General features: G+C 37.8%; 2 protein-coding genes across 4 annotated transcripts in view; one reads left to right on the forward strand and one right to left on the reverse strand.

Annotated features, from left to right (window-relative positions):
* Positions 1-97: 97 nt before the first annotated feature.
* Positions 98-4838, reverse strand: LOC141901614 (uncharacterized). Of its 2 annotated transcripts, XM_074788963.1 has the most exons (4): positions 4782-4838; positions 4011-4583; positions 3600-3666; positions 98-3293 (listed from the first exon to the last, which is right to left on the reverse strand). In XM_074788963.1, exons 2-4 carry the CDS (start codon positions 4573-4575, stop codon positions 302-304), a joined length of 3624 nt encoding a protein of 1207 aa, XP_074645064.1. In that variant the 5' UTR covers positions 4576-4583; positions 4782-4838; the 3' UTR covers positions 98-301. The 2 variants fall into 2 exon arrangements, with proteins under 2 accessions (XP_074645064.1, XP_074645063.1); XM_074788962.1 differs by lacking the exon at positions 4782-4838 and having other exon boundaries at positions 4011-4771.
* Positions 4839-5247: 409 nt separating this feature from the next.
* LOC141902728 (uncharacterized) overlaps positions 5248-20102 on the forward strand; it is a 29616-nt gene continuing 14761 nt past the window's right edge. For both annotated transcript variants that reach the window (XR_012618930.1, XM_074790578.1), the window contains exon 1: positions 5248-5309. Coding sequence is in view for 1 of the 2 variants with exons in the window: in XM_074790578.1 (XP_074646679.1) it covers positions 5270-5309 (40 nt within the window). In the remaining variant the exon portion in view is untranslated. The remainder of the gene's footprint in view (positions 5310-20102) is intronic.

The following is a 20102-nucleotide window of genomic DNA, read 5'->3' on the forward strand; positions in this document are numbered from 1 at the left end:
AAAGCGGCCATTTCTTTCAATCCTCTGAGCAGATCTGTTCTGGAGTCCCTTCAAGGTTAGCCATAGAGATAAAACGAGAAGTATTCAAATAGGTGGGAATTGAAAACATTTAATACAATAAATTTTAGATGAACTGTTATAGCTGATTATAATTCTAATAAATTGAAAAGCACAATACGATATAAACTTAGTTAGATACGGAATAATAAAAGGTGATATAAGCCTACTGATATGGACATTAAATTAAATTAAATAGCTCGAGGAGCTTTTTAGGTGAAATCCAAGATAGAAGTAATTAGGTTTACTCATTAATACCATACTGTCCAGCAGAAAGCTGAGTCAAAAGTTCGATAGCCATGCTTTCTTGACGTGACATGTCACCGAGTTGTAACGATTCAGTTATCTGCTGCAGCGTGTCACCACGCCCTGACAGACCTGAATTCTGAATATTTGATACTTGGCCTATTTGCTGCTGCGAGTTTGTAAATTGTTTTAGATGGGCTTGACCGTTCGCTGAGACGTAGATCTCTAAAACATCAGCAGGAGCAATTGGCGGTGATGAAGACACCGTTATATCATTAACCGGTACTGGAATACATGCTTCGCTATTTACATTATCTTGAAATTCCAAATTTGATTTTTGTGCTTCCAAAACTGGTGTTGGGATGGCACTTGAAAATTGAATAGGGTATCCATGTATAGATTGCATGGAGATACTTGGCTGATTCAGTATATCGCCGCTTGAAGTTAGTATACTCGATTGATCCCGAAAGCTAACTATTCCAGTCTTATCATCACTAGTTGATTGTTCAGTTGTTAGAATGTACTGACTCGTACTGTGATCGACATCAGTATATTCAACAGTCATTTGTTCGTAAACAGTTTCTGGAATAGGAGTTGTACATGTGGTCGCATCTACTTTCATTTTTCGTGTCTTCGGATCGATTGAAAGTATAACTAATTCTGATGGACTTTCTTCAGGAAACATCTGATTAATGTGTGTCTCTACAACATGATCTATACGTCCGGTGTCCTGTACGCTTTCATTAAAGTTATTCCGATTGCATTTCTTTTTTGAACTTTTCACATCCGATTCACCGCTGGCTTTTCGCTTTTCTTTTATGGGAATAATACGAGCTCCTTCGGGTGGGCTTTTCAAGTCGGAATCACGTTCATACAAACCGGCAAACACCGACATGGCGTTCAAATCCTTATTCTTCACATCATTACTGTGTTCGCTCAGCAAATGCTTTTTGAGTTCTTTAGCATCATTAGTACCGTAGCTACAATCCTTTATCTGACACGGATATATTTTCATTCCGGCATGTTTACGGGTGTTCAATATGTGTTTTCGCAGATTTTCATGCGTGTTGCAGGCGAATGTGCAGTAAGGACATTTAAACGGTTTACTGCCGATGTGTATACGCATGTGACGCTGTAGATGTGTACTATTTTGTGCTTTGTACGGACAAAACTGGCAACTATACTTCCTTTCACCTGTATGAGTACGCATATGTCGAGTCAACTGATTTTGACTTTTACCCGCGTAGCAGCATTGATCGCACAAAAATGGACGCTCATTGGTATGAACGCGTTGATGAATAGTCAAATCGCTGACGGCTCGAAAACGCAGTTCACAACCTTCGTAAGGGCATTCGAGCTCCTTCATACTGTGTATTTTCATATGATGATTCAGTTGCCAGACATGGATGAATTTAGCGTCGCATTTTGTGCACTGTTTCGTACGCGGTACTTTCTTATGTACGAGATCCTGATGACATTTCAGAGTCCACGCTTTAGAGAATGTCTTTCCGCAGTCTTCGCAGATCAGGTGCGTCAAACCGAGATGTATTTCAAGATGGCGTCGTAATGACGCGGCCGAGGAAAACGTTTTCGCGCAGAACAGACAACTGAATGGCTTGCGTTTTTCATGGCTACGTAGATGTGGAATTATGTTAACCTTTGCCATCGTTTTTCCACACTCGGGACACGTACATTTTGTAGCCGATCCTTTCGGTAGATTAGCTATGAATTCCTCGTATTTACTTCCAGTATCAATAGTCGCCGTTTCGTAAATTTGACTTTCATGCGATAAATTATGCATCATATATTGTTGTTTACTGCCAAGTTTTTTCCCACACGTTTCGCAAACGTACAATTTTCCATTCCTCTGAATGCATTCTAGTAAGTGTTTATGTCCTCTAGAGTTGGAGTGGGCGTCGATTTCCTTTTTCCCGAACAAGAGGATGTCGCAAACATCGCACTTTTCGCTAATATCCACATGACTAGTCAGTAAATGCGGACGAAGGTTTGAATATTTAGGAGTAATAAAATTACAATACGGACATTTATGCTTGGTAAGTGTGTTAGGTCTCGTGCTCGTATCTGCTTCTACTTGTTCTTCATTATCTTCAGCCTCGACCGGTTCGTTCTCGTCACCTCGATAAAGCTTACGCAAAGACAACACGGCCGCTGTTTTTGAAATATGCTTCTTCGTTTTCTCGTGAATTTTCAACGTGAATTTATCGCAGTACGATTTCTTGCAGTAAATACATTTATACGGACGTTCTTTCGTGTGGCGACGCCTCATGTGAATCGCCAGCGACGATCGCGAACTGAACTTTTTTCCGCCGCACGGAATACAAACGTTCTGACGTTGCGCGTTCAACAGCATCATCCGAACGTGCGAGTGTTTCGAAAGCAGGTGTCGTTTTAATTGCGTCACCGAATGAAGTTTCAAACGACACATCGAACACGCGACATCCTTACGTCGCTCGCGAATTATGACGCATCGTTTCTTCGAAGTGACCGCGTTGATGTGCGCGTCGGTTTGAACGTGCGCCAACATTTCGTCGTTATTTTTCGTCTGGAATTGACAAACCGTGCACATCTGCGGTCCGATCAGTTTCGACGCGTTATCCACGTGTTGTTTACTTTGTAAATGCGTCGTGAATTCGATCGAATGATTCGAAAACGATGTACAAATCATACAACGAAACGGCTTCGTCACTTGAATGAGATAATCATACGTTTGAAATAGCTTTTCGTTTTCCTGCTTTTTCATGACGGCTCGATTCGTATGATATTGACTGACTAAATGAGCGCCCATTGACCTCTCGCTGCACATCGTACGATTACAAACGCTACAGAAAAATTGACGCGCTTTCTTTTTAACGGTCTCTGATTGTCGTTTCGTCGCACTTTCTTCTGCGTCATAAGTTTGTGCAACTTCTTCTAACACAACCTCATCATCTCCCTCATCATCATCATCAACATTATCATCTTCATCAGTTCTGAAATCATAACCGTACAATAAATAAGAATTGATAACAGAGGTTAGATCCACGACTACCTTGGATTTAATGTAACGTAATAGTCATTTCGAACCTAGAATTTCATTCCAAATCGGACAATCTATTAAAGTCATGCAAACAAACATATTTTTGGTCACCTGAAGTTCATTGGTGGAAGGTTCCACAGTCCGAATTTAAAAATTGGATGTTACTAATTCAGTAATTTTAGAGGAAACTTTCAATCAATTATGAAAAGTTGGTGAATACAATGAACAAGAGTTCTTTCTAATATAAATTAAAACTCACTCCGCTGGTATTTTTCCACTCGATGCTCTCAGGCTCATTCCTGGCTTCCATTTTCCACCAGTATGTGCTACAGAGAAAGACAAAATGTTCATAGCAAGAGATGTTAAGTGTATAAATCACAGGGTGGTGGCCACTTCTGTTTAACTTGATTTTTTGCTGACATGTTGTTTTCCCTGACTTGATCTGCTAAGAATCCAATCAAATTACACAGTCAAATACGTAAGACATAGATGGCAACTGCTTTTACACAGGATCTAGCAATCTCTTCATATTTCCCTGATTTTTAGCTTTTTTACCAAATTTTTTATAGAAAAGAAAATAATATCCCGACTTTTCCCACATTTCCAGGTGGTGAAGTGGCCACCCAGAATCATCGGTTCAAAATCAAGACAAGACATATTGAAAACTCACCTCTAGGAGGATGAGAACCAGGTTTCCATTTGCCACCGGTATAAGTATGAGGTGGATAATTGCTATTACCGACATCATCATCATCAAAATCATCTTCACCTTCGGACGAAAACTCGAATTCTGATAAATTCTCCAATTCCGAATCGCTATCAAACGCTAAATTCGTTAGCAAATTCGTAATCGGCAAATTAGTATCCGACGTAATACTAGACAAGCACACGGCCAAACTCTTAGAAAAGTCCGTTTCTTTTTTAGTCGATGTCTTTGTCGTATCTTCTTTAATGGATGACTTATGCTGCAAATCTAGTGACATCAAGAAGTCGGTGAAAGTTCCCTCTTCCTCGGCGGGAAGACAAGCATCTGATGATCCTTCATCGAGGTTATCGCACAGAACTACCGGTATATCCGATTGGACATCGACCGGTTTTTTATCGTCGTTCTTTTTACGATCATTTTTCGCCGCGGAATCCTTGACGCAGCCGACCTTCTTGTGCGATATGTAATTATCTAAACCAATGATGGTTGCGTGACATGTCAAACACATATGGGTGTCCTGATCCTCCATTTCGATTTCTGAAAATTTAATGAACATGGAAAATGTATGAATGATGGAAGTGAACCCACCCAGTTCCAACCAACCAGTTCAGTTCAGTTGTATTTTTTTGGTCTTCCAATTTTTTCTCCCTTATGTCTTTCAGCCTAAAAAGGTCAATAAACCTCAAAGACGAAAGACTGGACGATGACGGTGCTGGTTATATCATCATTGCATACCTTATAAACGGGAATAAAACGTTTCGCTGAATTTCCTTTCGTTTATTCTGAAAAAAGTTTCTCTGACATTGACATTGTATAAAGTTGTTATTCACGAGCTGTAATTATTTTCTAAGAATTTAACTTCGATACAATAAATATTTATTGAATTGGATTAAACTGTTATAGATAGCATACAGTAGTGATGGCAAATTATTTGATTTCATAATCTTTTAGTTATTAAATCAATGAGAATAAATCGGTCTGAAATTGATCCTTTTATCATCGAGGAAACATTAACGGAAACCTCCGGAAATTGCCGAGTAGCATGTCGCGAAAATGTCCCGAAGATCAGTTCGCGTCGCGAGCACCTGCGAGCACCTGCTACTACTAGCGTCTAGCATCCGCACGCTCGATTCGCGGGCGCTTGTTTCAAGCGGGATATTTTACCGGCGCGCTCAAATACTACGCACTCTGACGTTATCTACTGGTCGAATATATTGAAAGTAATGCCCAGACTGAAGCAGATTCGACCAAAACGTATGAATTGTAAGTAAAATATTAGTTTTAATAAAATATGACTTTGCGCGTCGTAATGTTTACATGTTCTCACCGCACGAGAGGAAAGCACATGTACCTCTGTTTACATTCGGGTTGACGTTTCCAGCTAATTTTTGTCTTTTCTGTCCGTGTTCACCGGTTACTTCAATTTTCCTCGGGTTTACTTATGTTTTTGCTATGTCAAATAATGGTTTTACGGCATAGATGTCAAACAGTTGTCAATCTTTAGTTTGTAGGCTATATGTATGTTCCCTGTCATCAATCATTTGGTTTCCCTGTTGATTCACACTATATAGTAACTTTGTATTCATGTTGTATTAGGATAATACATTTCATCCGGGCTATGCTGCAGTACTAGGCTCGGAGAGAGAGTAAGGTTTATGAGCATTTGTCACTGAAAAATGACATCTGTTCTATAGATGATCCCGCAATAAGTATGGAAATTCCCACTAATATTAAAAAATACAGACGATTAGCTATCCAGGGGCTTGATTTGCACATTTTATTTATTGTTAATGATGGTGCCTACTAATGGCCATCTTTGAATAGCCTACTCATTTGTCAGTGGATCTGACAAAGAAAGCCGCCTTCTAATTCTTACAAAGCATGCATTGGTAATTTTGATACTTGATTGATTGCCAGTGTTATCAGTCATTGCTTCATAAATAAGGCCATTTATTTTCGGACCTGTCACTTTCTAGTCATATGAATCATTTTAAATGGGACCAGAACTCCTGTCGAGAAGCAAGTGTGGAATTTGGGTATTTTTCTCATGCTCTCATTTCACAAAGCAAGTTCCCTTGAGCCCATAAATCAGTCCCCACTTTGATCAATAGAAGAAGGCTGTATTTCGTAATGAATGATGAGGCTATATATTATTTAATGCATAAACTCCTGGTGTTTGGACGTTAAAATGCAATAAACCAACTGAGTTGTCTGCATTTATAATCAGATGTTCATAAAAACCAGACTGGTTCAACGCTTTGATGAATGATAAAATGTAGGGTGAGAGATTCTGTAAAGGGGGTCAGTACCAGTAAAAAGAATTTCACCCATTATTCCCTTTTCTTCTAGATACATCTATCTTTCTAAATCTTGCTGTTGAGACCTTTTTTCTTCTCAAATCAACAGAGTATTCTATTAAACTGTGAAAAGCTGTAGATGATTGAATTCACATTTTCTGTCACACCGTTGTAAAATATATTCAGTTGATTTATTGCAACGTTTTGTCAGTTCATTGAAAACCTCCGCAGTGGGAATAATTTTGAAATCTAACCTTTTGAAAGGGATATATTGATGGGAAACACAGATGTTTCTCAGCGTACCCGCTTGTCCATCCATCAACCGAATAGAACAGTTATAGGTTGTTGTCACTGCTGAAATTAATTGCATTTTCAGGCTGAGCTCATCACATCAACTATGACAGCTGTTTTAATATGACAAGTATCGAAAAAAGCTTTTTTACCTATTCGCTATCTGTAAAGCATTTTTATAAGACCAATATATAAGGCTGACAGCATTCATTCTCTTATATTCATCAGTCGAAACCCTATTTCGTGATTGATGAAAAATCTCGTTTGTATAGCCGCGGAACATATGGATGGAAACTATGAAAAAAATATTCGTACTTTGATGTGTAGTTGAGGACAATCAGTAGACGACTACTTTGCTAGCCTTTGATCCGTATGCGACACAAAGCAAGCACTTGTCAATCAACTAAACATCACAGAGCAGGGATTGACAGTTTCGGGAAAAATCAATTTTGCGATAAATGTTTCCGTGCTTGACATAGCGTGTTTTTCAGCATCGATTGCTCTTTCGGCGTGTTATAAGCATCGGCAGCGAGTAGATGCTGCCGCGGTCGTTGCTGCCACAGGATATAATTTCGAATACGTAATTAGACCCGTTACGTTTCATGCGTATTTTGCCCGATTTCGGTTGATTATCACAATCAGAGTAAACCTCTGTGTTCCCCCTTCAGTATTCGCGCATTTCTATTTATCACGTGCCGGTCGCCACTCTTCATCCGGGTTTAAGGGATGATGAGTCGAGTGTTTTGTCTGATTGTGATTTTCGTTGTATTAAGCGATGTTTATTGAAATCAACAGGAAGATATTTGATATCCTCGTTTTATTTTTTCGTCCAGTTTATACGTAGAATTTTCTTTTCGTGGAAGCGTCCTCGTCAACCTTAGTATCAAACTGACAAGTATGGCCGCGCACTTTAATAGCTTCCTCCAAATCCAATATGTCCACATTAATGAAACCAGTGACAAGTCTGGCTGACAGGTAATGTTGTTTAGTTTCCCTGTCAGGCATGACCTTACAGCTCCTGCCAGTTTGCCTTTGGCTACCTTTTTAAAGCGTTGAAAGTCGTTCTAGTTATCAGTGCGGAGCATTACGTCTCATCTTTGTCAAAACACACGCGAACATTGTAATTTGTTCTGATGGCTTGTCATTGAAGTTTTGAATCATTTGTCTCGATAACTTTATACGCGGCGGCGGATGCATGAAATTTTCAGTTGGTTATGCTATACTCCCTAAGTGCTGTAATGTCTGATTCGATGAATGCGGCTGGGCTATTTTTCTTCTGACAAAATGTCCCTGTGTGATGAAAAATGTGAAGTTTTCACTTTCACCAAATGAGCGCCGAAGAAACCGAAGAGGAGGTTGACAACCTTTTGGAATGATGTATTTTTTAGAAATGAGAAAATATTTAAAAAAAAACATCGATCTGAAATGAACGAATCAAACAGCTTGATCAAACAGCTTGACAGGTGATGGAGCGATAATCATTTTGAATAAATGCTGTAAGGTTGGAAGAACCCTCTCTTTCACAACCGCATTTTATGCATCGGTGAAGTGCCATATTTTCTATGATACCAACGTAAACTAAACGTTTTAGGTTTTCTGGTCAGGTCCGAATCACGGTAACAATGTGACAGGTAAATCAACTGAAGCAAGTGTTTATGAGCATCCAGACCCGTGCTGGCAGTTTGCGTTGGACGTATGTCATGTAGGATTGATTGCTTGCATGATCCGAATGAAAATCACTCTCTTGAGCTCTCTTGGAATATCGGACAAACTTCATATATGTGATTGCTTAGTCATAGATTATGAAAACTAACCGTCTTCAAAACTTTGAACTAAAAAATTATGTTCGAACGATTTATTGAATTATTCGAGCATTGATCAAAGATATTTATCAACTACGTTTTACTACTTTCCTAATTTAGATATGTTTGTGAGATAATTCAGCTTTTATCTCTATCAGTTTTCACGAAGCATTCGTTTGGAGAACATATGTTGGAATAGAGAATGCTCGCTTATGGCAGATAGAAAAAGAGTAGTGACTTGGTCGTCTTTTAGGATAGGTTGATTTTCTGATATGGTCGGGACCAGGGTCTTTGAGTTTCTAGTGAATAAAAGGATATATATAAGTACATTATTAAAAGGGAAACTCGTGACTGAAAAATGATATTGTTTTGTGATGCGTTCTTGTTGCCAGCTGAACCTGAATTTATTCATTGTAACAATATTCATCTATGATTAACGGCAAGCGTTTATTTTTGTAAGCTCCGGACGTTCGTAAAATGACTTCCTTAAAAGCCTTTCACAATTTGTCTTACGGATTTGTAATTGGTGGCGATTATATTGTGGTTAGTTGATATTTATGGTAAGCCAGTGACAAGGGTGTCGCTGATGACAATAAACCTTCACGTTTCACTTAAATGGGCTGAAGCCATTTAGCCAGAGTATTCTTAATCGACGAACTGACCGTTAATTAATTGAAAAAATATAGGCGACAGTGATATACGCATCGTGGTAGCTTGTAAACGATACGAGACCTCAGTTTTGGGATAAATTAGTCATTAGTAATCGTATAAGTAGCCGTTAAGCGTCCATTTGACGATTTCCTTCCCTGTATGGTGGGAATATAAATGATTCGCCACTGAGAAATTTATGAGCGACCGAACCTTCATTGATTTTGTCAGGTATATGGACACAGTTAATAATCCGCAGTCGTCGCGTACACTTAGTTCTGTTTCAACACAGAATTACGCGCAACAAATCTAATAATAAGATACATGTATTACAATTAACACGCCTAGCGTCGTCAATTTTACCTTGAATAATGACACGGAGCCAAACTGAACGGCAACAACTGATGGCCTCAAACTAATCGAATATTTTCTCGAAATTCTGCAGCCTTGCTGTTGCCGTTGACCGGGACAGGTGATATTAGTGATGGGGAAAATAAGGCTTTTGTTAACTTATACACCCAGCTGGTTTATCGTTTTTGTAGAATCGTAATTGGCATAAAATGGACATTAATAATGATCAATGTAGCTACATGTATATAAATCAATGTATTCTATGAGAATTATGATCCATATATTAAATGTATTCATGGATTTTAGAGGCATGATAAATTTACATGTTATTTATGTTTATGTAAATGATGTAAATGTAACCACGTACAAGAGTTGTTTTTTTTTCTCAACGTAGAAATTGCACACGTGCGCAAAGGAATCCATCATTCATTTTAAAGTATTTTTCAGTTTAAATCTCTCCCAGTCCAAATCTGCATAGTCACATGCCTGCAATACCATATATATATATATATATATATATATATATATATATATATATATATATATATATATATATATATATATATATATATATATATATATATATATATATATATATATATATATATATATATATATATATTCACATCTTACTGTTTTACAAGGTGAGACATTATGTGTGATAGTGTGGAAATTCATCAAGGTGAGGCCTAACTTATATAATCCACCTGTGAATCGAATGTTTTGAAACGCTATGTTTCACTGATGGGCAGCTGTTTGTCATCTTTACGGTGACAGAGAGCACTTCACCTAATTCACATTGCGTGAAAAAACTCCTTTTCCATGTGCATATACATATTATATTTGGTGCTTGCTTACAAATATTTGACCAATATTGATAGAGTATGGAAACTACCGATGAGATCAACTGAACTGATAAGTTACATCAGTATATTGGTGTCTTTGATGGTAATATTATGCCTATGAACTAGGGTTTGTGACGCCGCAAAAACCGCTACAATATTTTTTTTACTCCGCGTCATTCAAAGAATTCCGTGTGGGTCGATCGATGTGCACTACGTCATCAATTATAGCGTTTGAAAAAATAATCACAATTGTAAATTTTGGCGTTATTTTGAAATTAGATTCATTTCATATCTCTTATCTTATTTTTGATAATTTTCAATAAGTATTTTTGAGAGGATACGTGCTGCACTACGTCATCGGGGATGGACTGGTTGCCGGCCAATTCGATTCAATCATCGATATATTCAAATCCAAAATAACATAATTGATCCTAAATAACAAATGATCTATATTATTATATTAACTATTCAATAAATGTGTTATTTTTCAAAGCGTCAAGTTCGTTGTTCATATGTTCAATCAGCCAAAGGCGATGAAATGTATCCTGTTTGTTTATAACGTTTTCTATATTAATTAGTTTCGTGTTGACGCGATAATAAATTTCGATATTTTATGACGCTGATATAAACTATGTTCGATTGAATATGCGTGACGCTGTCTTCTTGCCGCCGGATTTGGGCGGAAAAATTGACTTAAAGCTGAACGCGCGAATCGTAGAGCAGTATGTTATTGACAGCGTGACACATTGATATCAAAATCCTGTGTAATTATTACACGGCAAATGATGGAATAGTTGATTACTCACAGGTGTAGTTGACATCACTCAATATTCGCGGCTAACTTTTTACATTAAAACGGGATAGTTAGCAGTTACACTGTTGTGTTTATATAAGCCATCGTCGGATACTTTGAACTTACAATGATCGATGTCCTTTATGATGTATTATACGACTGATTGCAGTTGTTACATATACAATAAGGCGCTCGATTGGATTAATGAAGTTTAATTTTTCTTTATGGCCTAATATAATTGGTCACCTCGGCTTTTATTGCCAGGGGTTATCAGACAGAATGTGCCCAAAACGATTAGTTACTTCTGAACTTCATACGCGAATCTCTGAATATATTCATGGCCATCATTATAACACGAAGATAGACTGTGTTGATTTCAGGGTTGCGCGAGTGATTCACGGTGAAGAATTAATTCTCATCAATGATTTGTGGGTTATGTATTTGTTTTTGAGTGTTGACTTCCGGCAAAGCGGCTTCCGTCTGATGTGTACTATAAAAGGAATGATTCATATTTTAGTTGCATCACATCTCTATTATCTTTACTCATATATTTCATTGTAGCTATCGCTTTATATGTCTGACTGTTTGCCTTGCCTGTAATAAATTTCACTACGGGAGGTCACTTAATGCGACCATAAAAATTCTTTCCTATCAAGACGCAGATCCACACATTTCATATTGCACTAAACCAGTTCGTATGGTCACTCCGGGCTATTCTACATGAAAATAATGTATACACAAACAAAAGACGATGATAGCTATTGAGTGGATCCGAGTATTGATGTGACGCCTTCGTCAAATCAAACGTCATTGTAATGACAACGAATTGTTCTGATATAGTTTTTTCGCCAATACTTTGACTGTGACTGGCATCGTGCATAGTTAGGCTTCCTAATTAGAGGTTTGCCTTTCATATGATTAACAGTTTATTTAAGTAATCTGTTGATGACACATATTGATTATCTTGTAATTCTAATAAAGACACTCAGCTCAGTCTATTACGGCGTCATAGCACCGCGTCAAATTTGAAGAAATCGAGCAATTTACCAGCCATCAAAACATCGATAAATCTACGGACGAATCTTGAAAATATAAAAATCTTTTTGATTCCCAGGTAAAGCTTCTGATCTATGTATTTTCCTAGAAACACCGTCGCTGGCTTATCGTATGGTATCATTTTCAGTATATTAGCATTCGAGCTATTTATCCGCTGCAGGAACTTGAGTGCAGCGTGGACGTTTGTGACAACAAAGCTTTGTCAATCCGCTGTCATCGGAATGAGAATGCTAGAAATTTTATACCGTCTTCCTGCCGTCTTGATGTGCAAAACATGGCTGCTGATGAGAACACAGGCATCAACTCTACATTGTGACGACCTGAATTGATGACACTGCTGAGTCAAAAGTCTATCAACGTCAACTTGACATGAAATGGGCAGTATTCCGTGTTAGAAAATGAAGTTCACCGACTGTATGACTGCTTCAGGGTTGTTGACATTTTTCCGTGTAGTTGGTATCATATTCTGTTCAATGCGCTGCAGCTGATGCATAATTTTCTTTTCCTGTCACGCATTTGAATCGTATCAGTCACCAGTGTCATTATAGACGTATAATACATATGGAATCCCAGGAACGATCTTTTGATTTAGATTATTAGTAATTCAGGGCCGTAAGCCAAAAGCATTTTTTCTTATTTCTTAAGATTAACTTTACCCTGGTGAAAAATTGTCTCTTTGGAACCAGAGAACTGCCCTGTCACCAAGCTTGAATGGTCACCACAACACTGACTAGCCATCACAGCTACGCAACTGGTCACCACATTGACCACTGACCTCATACAAAAAACACTTCATGATATCATCTTTGAACATTCAGTATAACGGTTTGTACGCTAGGCCCTCGGTTCGAACCCTGCACTCAGTTCCACAGTTTTAAGCTAAGATTTGACTGGTAATTAATTCAAATGAACTTATTTCAACACCGAGTTAACTTACATATGTGGAAGTGGATCGTAGATGAGCTAGGGTTGGGCACGAAGGCTGCATTGGTACTTTACTAATAAGAACATATTTTTCTGAGTTAGAAAACGTATTTAAATGTTCTAGTTTTGCCTAAAAGCTTTTTTTGTGGAAAAAGGTGACATTTTTTAGATAGAAAATGCGCTTACAAATTCCAGGCTAATACAGACCTGATTTGAGGCTTAATTGATACTAATACTATACTAATTAATAACGTTGCATGTTAATTCAATTAGGGGCTTAGTAATATATCGATCTTTTTATTTCAATACGTTTAGTGAACATTTCCATTCTTTACCTAGATAGTCACCACCACATACCACGAGTTCATTATCAGTTGCTTCATTAATTTGATGATCACTTCAACAGATGTACTGCACCATCATTATTTCAATGGTTGACACCTGTCTTGCATTGTGTTGCTGCTGCTCCTTGCAACCATCTGTTAGATTCCTCTTATGTATATGTATATACGTAACGTATAGATTGGGAAATCATAGAAAATGCTCCTGCTAATGTGTATAGGATAATTCAGCGCCACTTTAGATTTCAGTGCAGTCGGTGGTTTATATTCGAATTTCCAGTAACACGTCGCAATCGTTTTCTATAGTGCATTTATTAATGGATGAGACCTGTCTTTTTCTGGGATATTTCACTTACTAATTGTATACATACCTCGTGTAGGTCTTAACGGAATGCCAAAAATCGCGGACAACAACTGTTTTATACCAGTTCTGTACCGATAAGAAGGATTGCTAGAGTCCCTTTGAATCAAGTTAAATAAGGGAGAAAAGCCTCCATTTTGTGAATTTCTTGAATCTGGACATTGTTAGCATTGCATATGAGAAATCAAGATTGTCACGTGCACAATAGTTCATACATATCATATAAGGAATTTCAATGAAATGCTGAAGGAAGTACAGGGTCAGCTTCATAGTTTGTACGAAGTTGTATTTTTGAGGCGTCGCCCCGTTTATGCCGGCTGTGTACTGGCAGCCATTTGTTCTCCGTTTGATGGATGTAGTAATCAAGCCCTAAATGATGATGAATTAACAAATTAGTGAATAGATGATTAATAACCTTATACCAAACATGTTTGAACAAATTGTTGTGCAGAAAAATACCTCCACAAGAGAGCCGGGTATTATAGGGGATCCGGCAAATTTTGCCCATTATGTTGTTCTTTAGACAATAAATCAAATACACGTGGTTACAGAATAACAGAATATGGAGCCCTCAATGATACACGTAGAGCAAAACATTTATATTGAATTTCGAAAAAAAATTCAAAGTCACCATCTGTAAATCGAAATCTCATATGATATGGTGTTGTGTAGGGTAATCGTGTTTATCTTTTTTCCTGCTTGAATTATATACGTGTGTGATTCAGATATTAAACCGATCATTTTTCACGCCAAGATCAAATTTGAACGATCATGTGCCACGACATACAAAAAATCCATTGGCTGAAAACTGATTGTTGTTGATGATTCAACAACGTTTTTGATTCAGTAGTTCAAACACGATTACATGTTAACGCTCGTTTTGCCGGTAATTCACAAGATAGATAGACTTCGGTAATATAATACCGAAAACTAGTTATAAAACAGGGAACGTTTGGTGTCGCGTCACTTTATTCGCATTTATTGTTTGGCAGATGGCACTAATGACTGTGTCATTCATCATATGATGGACATGAACTGTCATAGCAGGTCATTAGATCTACTTCAGTATTTTTGAAAAATCAATTTGAAAATGGCTGCGACGTGTTTGTATAGCGTGGGGTTGAAATTTGTATATTGTCATGGGACGAGTGATTTGTTGTCTATAGGGACGAGGGATCACGTAGCCTGCGTACTGTCAAATGCCTTCAAACACAACGACTCATCAGTCACTGCTCGGCTTTCATCATCAAAATTAGCTTCGAAAAAGTCGGTGCCTCTAATATCTCATTTTTCACGACCTTGACATATATTGAATTTGATTGATTATAGTGTAATGGTATAATTTGTGGTGTTGTTTGTTTGAATCGTCGTTATAAATCATGCGAGATTTACAAAAGAACCAGGAGATGTCCACGAGGGTTCGATACTTTTTGAAATAATTTATCTATATGATAGTGTTTACACATATATACACGATGATCGAATGGCGGCCATTTTGAATCTTCATTTCACTAAGGCATTTTTCTAGAAACTGTTAATTGTCAGAAACTTCAATTTTGAATTGAATCGGAAACTCTTATTCCAACAACAAAAATGTTCCATATTACAAACAGTTTTAGAGTCGATAAGATACACGACAATATCCGCGTAAGATGAATACGAGAGAAATCCCAATTCAGCCAAACATGTAAAGTTCTTGAGTTCCTTTAAAGCAGCACTCAGGTCGCCCTACGACGCGACGCAACTGAAGACCACGACCACGACCTTTACTCACGAACTTTACATCTTTGGCTGAATTATTGCGGGATTTCTCTCGTACAGAAAGTTTTACTAGTTGTAACGATCAAGGAGAGACAGTGAATGCGATCACCGGGAATCGGACCCGAGTTTCGCACATAGAACGCAGGCGTGCTATATAGTGCGTATATGTGTAACGCTATATCCTGCACCATAAATAACATTTTTTATTTTTCATCGATGGATCGAGCCGGTGAAAATTTCCAGAATTGTCAGATTCTGAGTCTGCTCACACACGCACCAGAGGCAATTATATGTTATTAATCGAAAGAAATTGATGTTTCAGTCGGTGGAGTTAATTTATCAGTGTCCTATAAAGATCACATTTTGATGAATTATTACATACTAGAAGTCAATCAGCTAATTTTCTACTTCATCATGTTTTAATAGCGATACGACGAAGCATTAGTGGCAACTAAAATGCGACAATCAGTTCAGAAGGAAATCCATTGACTATAATTTTTCGAATTTGAGAATTGTGGCCATCATTTACGGGACGTGCCGTGAAAAAATATGCTCATTTATAACAATCTTTGTATAATTGTCCTGTCAGTAGAATTCATTTATCATCTTTGATCTAGTATTATGTAACGATGTTTGAGTTTGAAAAACTTCGATTTTGATGATGTTGATGATGATTCATGCTGTTTAGGAATGAATCGTCGGCAGAAAAATGGACTGTAATTACGAGTATTTTATATCAGAACACTCGCACTATTCACATTCAACCTGTCAAATATCTCCCGGTGCCAATCACTTTCAATACTGTATCAAATTGCTGAATTTATTTTCTAAATCGAAGTTAAGGAATTCTCTCAGAAGTTAACTGGAAAAATGAATAAAAGATTTGGGAAAAGTAAAGCTTATAAAAAGAAGTTTGTCGTGAGCGTGTTGAGTTGATGGATTTTAAGGCAGCCACTGGGAAAATTCGATCTCGTAGCCGTCTGAGGCGATCGCCCTAACCATTCGGCCACGCTGACCGGTATACCTTCAGAGGTTTCTCCACCTGACGTCACAGCACGTCAGCCATAAACCATGTGACGTCAGCGAAGATGCATAAAACGTCATACCGGCCGTTCGTGTGTGACTTTTTACTTCAGATAGCGGCCTGCACTCGGCTTAAATGATACATCAGTTTTTTTATCTTGATCATTTTATTTTTACGCTGTATATTTTGCTTTCCACCAGTTTAACTTTAAGTGACAGTAGTTTGGCATCATTTCCCTTGCTCATCACATTCGAGTAGCATTACTGATGGCGCCAAGTGGACCGATTGCAAATCGACACTGATAGCCAAGTCAAATGCAATTAGCACGATTGTTAATTACCGTCATTCCCGATGATGTCACGTGGCCGCAATCCACGTCATTTCTGGTGACAAGGTATTTTCTGGCCGGTAAACATCGTTTCTATATTTGATGTCTGAAATGTCAAAGCAAGTCTGAAAGTGCCTTGGGAAAATGGTGTATGCCTGTCGAGATCTATTTGGGAGTTTGACTACGAATAGAATGTAGTTGTCTGAGTTCATCCAGTCTGTATCTCACATCTCATGTAGTATGATTAACGATTTTTCTCTACACAATCAACATTATTTAGGAAATTAGCAAGTCTTAGGGAAATGTTGAATTATCTTAAAGTCATTTTGTATGCATCCTCTGTGTGGTGGCTCATCAAACTTCAGAACTGTGTCAAAGTGATTCCGTTTCGCTCCGATGAACTTAAGTTGATACCTTTTTATGTACCATCGACGAGTATGAACAAAATCATTTTCATTTGTGTGTGCTGTCGATCGCAGTTTGACTTTCTGTTGGAAGTCATGTTTCCTCGTGAAAGATCTGTCTTCATTACTACGCTACAGGGAATCATCTGTAATGATTATAAGAGCTTTCTTAATTATACCCCTGGGTCTTATCTGGAGGTTGGTATCAGCCTACAGAATAAATAGAAGCCGCTGTCATCACCAGCAACAAGACTTTGTGATAAACTGAAATTTGAGTTTATTCGTAATGAATTATTGCTAAATACCAAAAATAAACCTCGTGTATAATTACCCCAGTCAAATGTGTATGGATGGTGTATTTTGTATTTGTTTAGTTGGGAATGTTAAATGTATGCCGCAAAGCACTCGAGACGAGTTGTGAAATTCGCATCCCACTCACAAAACTGATAATTATATATACTGTATGATATGACAGTAAGAGTTCTTCACACGTCATATGTGTTTGACATGGAGTTGGTGCCAATTTATTGTCGGGGATTATTCACGTCAACTTGACATGAAATGTACATCAGCGCGTGATGCAAAATTGACGTGGAATAGACGTTAAGATTTTTCTCCACGTCAGATTTCGAAATACTTCAGCAAAAATTGACGTACTGTTTGATTGGATGTACAATAGTTTCTGCCACTTGCCGGCCGTATGCAACGGCTCATTTCGGGCCCTTCGTCAAACTAGCGCGCGGCTGTAATACGCTATTTGGCAGACAAATTTTCAGAAGTCATCCACACGCACGATGGAGTACCTTTTGAAAGTCAGCAATGACTGTGCCTGTCAGAACCGTGTACTAGGCTTGGCTCCGGAGATTCTGCATCGTTGCTGATGATAGTGCTCAAACACTTCAACCGAGTGTTCCAGTACGGCTACAGTGGACACACGGAAAGAGCAACATATGACTAAACTGAAAACTTTTTTGTCTTCGATGCTTCTTAGAAGTAAAGATGGCGATCGACTGACCTAAAGTTTTTGCCCCATTTGATTTTTGATCACGGTTCGTAATTCTTGCGCGAGAGCTTTTGGAATGCCTTCGAAGCAATGTCCATGTCATTCGTGCCGAAAATATATGTCTTTTCTGAAATATTGAAATATGCAAAATGCCTTATAAACAATTTTGCAATTGATATATAGATTAGAGCATGCCAAAAACAGTTAAACAGCTGGTGAGGTATTTTTATTCAACTGCAATTTATTCATCTACTTGTTCTAGATTTTTGAAAAGAAATTTATTACGGCAACACCATTGAAAATTCTCCGTCTGCATTGTGCGGCTTGAAAGAATGTAAATATAGATGGATTTATGTAATTCGAACTGACCATGTCCATAACATTGGATGCATTGTAGATGTCTGACTCCGTTACCGATTAAGAAAATGGTATCGGGTTCAAACTAATGAACATTTCCTTGTTGATATCTATGTAGGGATGATACACGCCTATCACAAAAAAAAGATTGCTATTTGATATGGATGTGTGCCTTATGCCATACAATCTAGTTAATAAAAATTTTGCCCACAGATATAAAGCTAAGATTAATGACGAACTGATGATTGATGGTTGTACATCAGAAGGAGTCCCTGCTGAATGGATCTGGCTTATGTTGCTCGTATGTATCAAATCATAAATATGCAAGCTTACATTTATATTTCTATGGCTGTAGGATTGTCATATGATCGGTATAAAAGGCAAAAAAAAACGCTTGAATATTAATGTTTGTTTGTAGAAATATGAAACTTTATCTTGAGCGATCCATCAATGGTTCTGTGAATAACTAAAATAACGTGTACTACTGTTTCAGTCCTTTACAAAAGTACCAACAGTGCCGGTAACTCTCCGCTCGAACTGAATTCATATGTTGGATGCAGAAATATCTTTTCACCTTTACTCTGAGGTGGACCAGAATTGGATTGAATCAATTTCACTGGTTTCTATAATGACAACAAATGTCCGCGGTCTCTGTGTATAAAAAAACGCGCCCCAGTTGAGTACATATTGACATATGTGGAGTGTTGATTGACTGGGTATGCCATCAGAATTTTAATTAAATTTACAATAGTGAGTGATTTATATTTCGTAGCTGCCGTTAGAACAAAGAGCTAAGTTATACATTGTATGATTTATGGTGCGATTCTACCGACAAATATCTACCGATGACTGGTCTGATGAATGGTTGTGTTTGATATTGCGCGCGGATCACGCGTCGATTATGATCAACTTCTCACAAAAATCGTTAAAACTTCGCCAACTTTTTTTCTACGTCGAAATTTTGATAAATGATTTTTTGTTGTTGATCGAAACTTGACTGAAAAAGGTGCGACAGATTTTCAAATCAATACCTTTAGTTAATTCAATAAGGGGTATTTTCAGGCGAGTTGTTCAATGTCGGAGTAAGTTGAAATTTATGGAGCTATAACTCTCCCTTAGCTGCTATTTCTGTTTTGCTAGGAAGCAATAATTCACTTTAATTCGGATAGAAAACACAAACTCAAATGGCTTGTAGCCACATTAACAACCTCTATACCCGAAAACAGTCATTATTTCATCGCGGATTGAATAAATGTCCTTTCATGAAGAATTCATAAAAACATATTCAAAAATTGAACCGATTGTAATTGAGTTCTGATAATGAAAAGGACAAGATGCAGAGACCATGTATTATTTTGTCGTTTTTCCTCTTCGATATAGAAGCTGATACGTACCGAGGGTCATGATGCCCTTGCACCTGGTGCACCTGTCTGTTTTTCGCATATATAGCTGATAGATCAATACTTGTCA

Source organism: Tubulanus polymorphus, chromosome 3 (assembly GCF_964204645.1).
Source record: "Tubulanus polymorphus chromosome 3, tnTubPoly1.2, whole genome shotgun sequence".
NCBI classification, from domain to species: domain Eukaryota; kingdom Metazoa; phylum Nemertea; class Palaeonemertea; order Tubulaniformes; family Tubulanidae; genus Tubulanus; species Tubulanus polymorphus.

Bases quoted from the DNA above. Each gene is read 5' to 3' on its own strand.
- LOC141901614 (XM_074788962.1), bottom strand. From the start codon at position 4,602: ATGTTCATTAAATTTTCAGAAATCGAAATGGAGGATCAGGACACCCAT. The intron at 3,667-4,010 runs GTGAGTTTTCAA...CTTTCTCTGTAG, and splicing joins TGGTTCTCATCCTCCTAGAG to CACATACTGGTGGAAAATGG. The intron at 3,294-3,599 runs GTGAGTTTTAAT...TTATGATTTCAG, and splicing joins AGTGGAAAAATACCAGCGGA to AACTGATGAAGATGATAATG.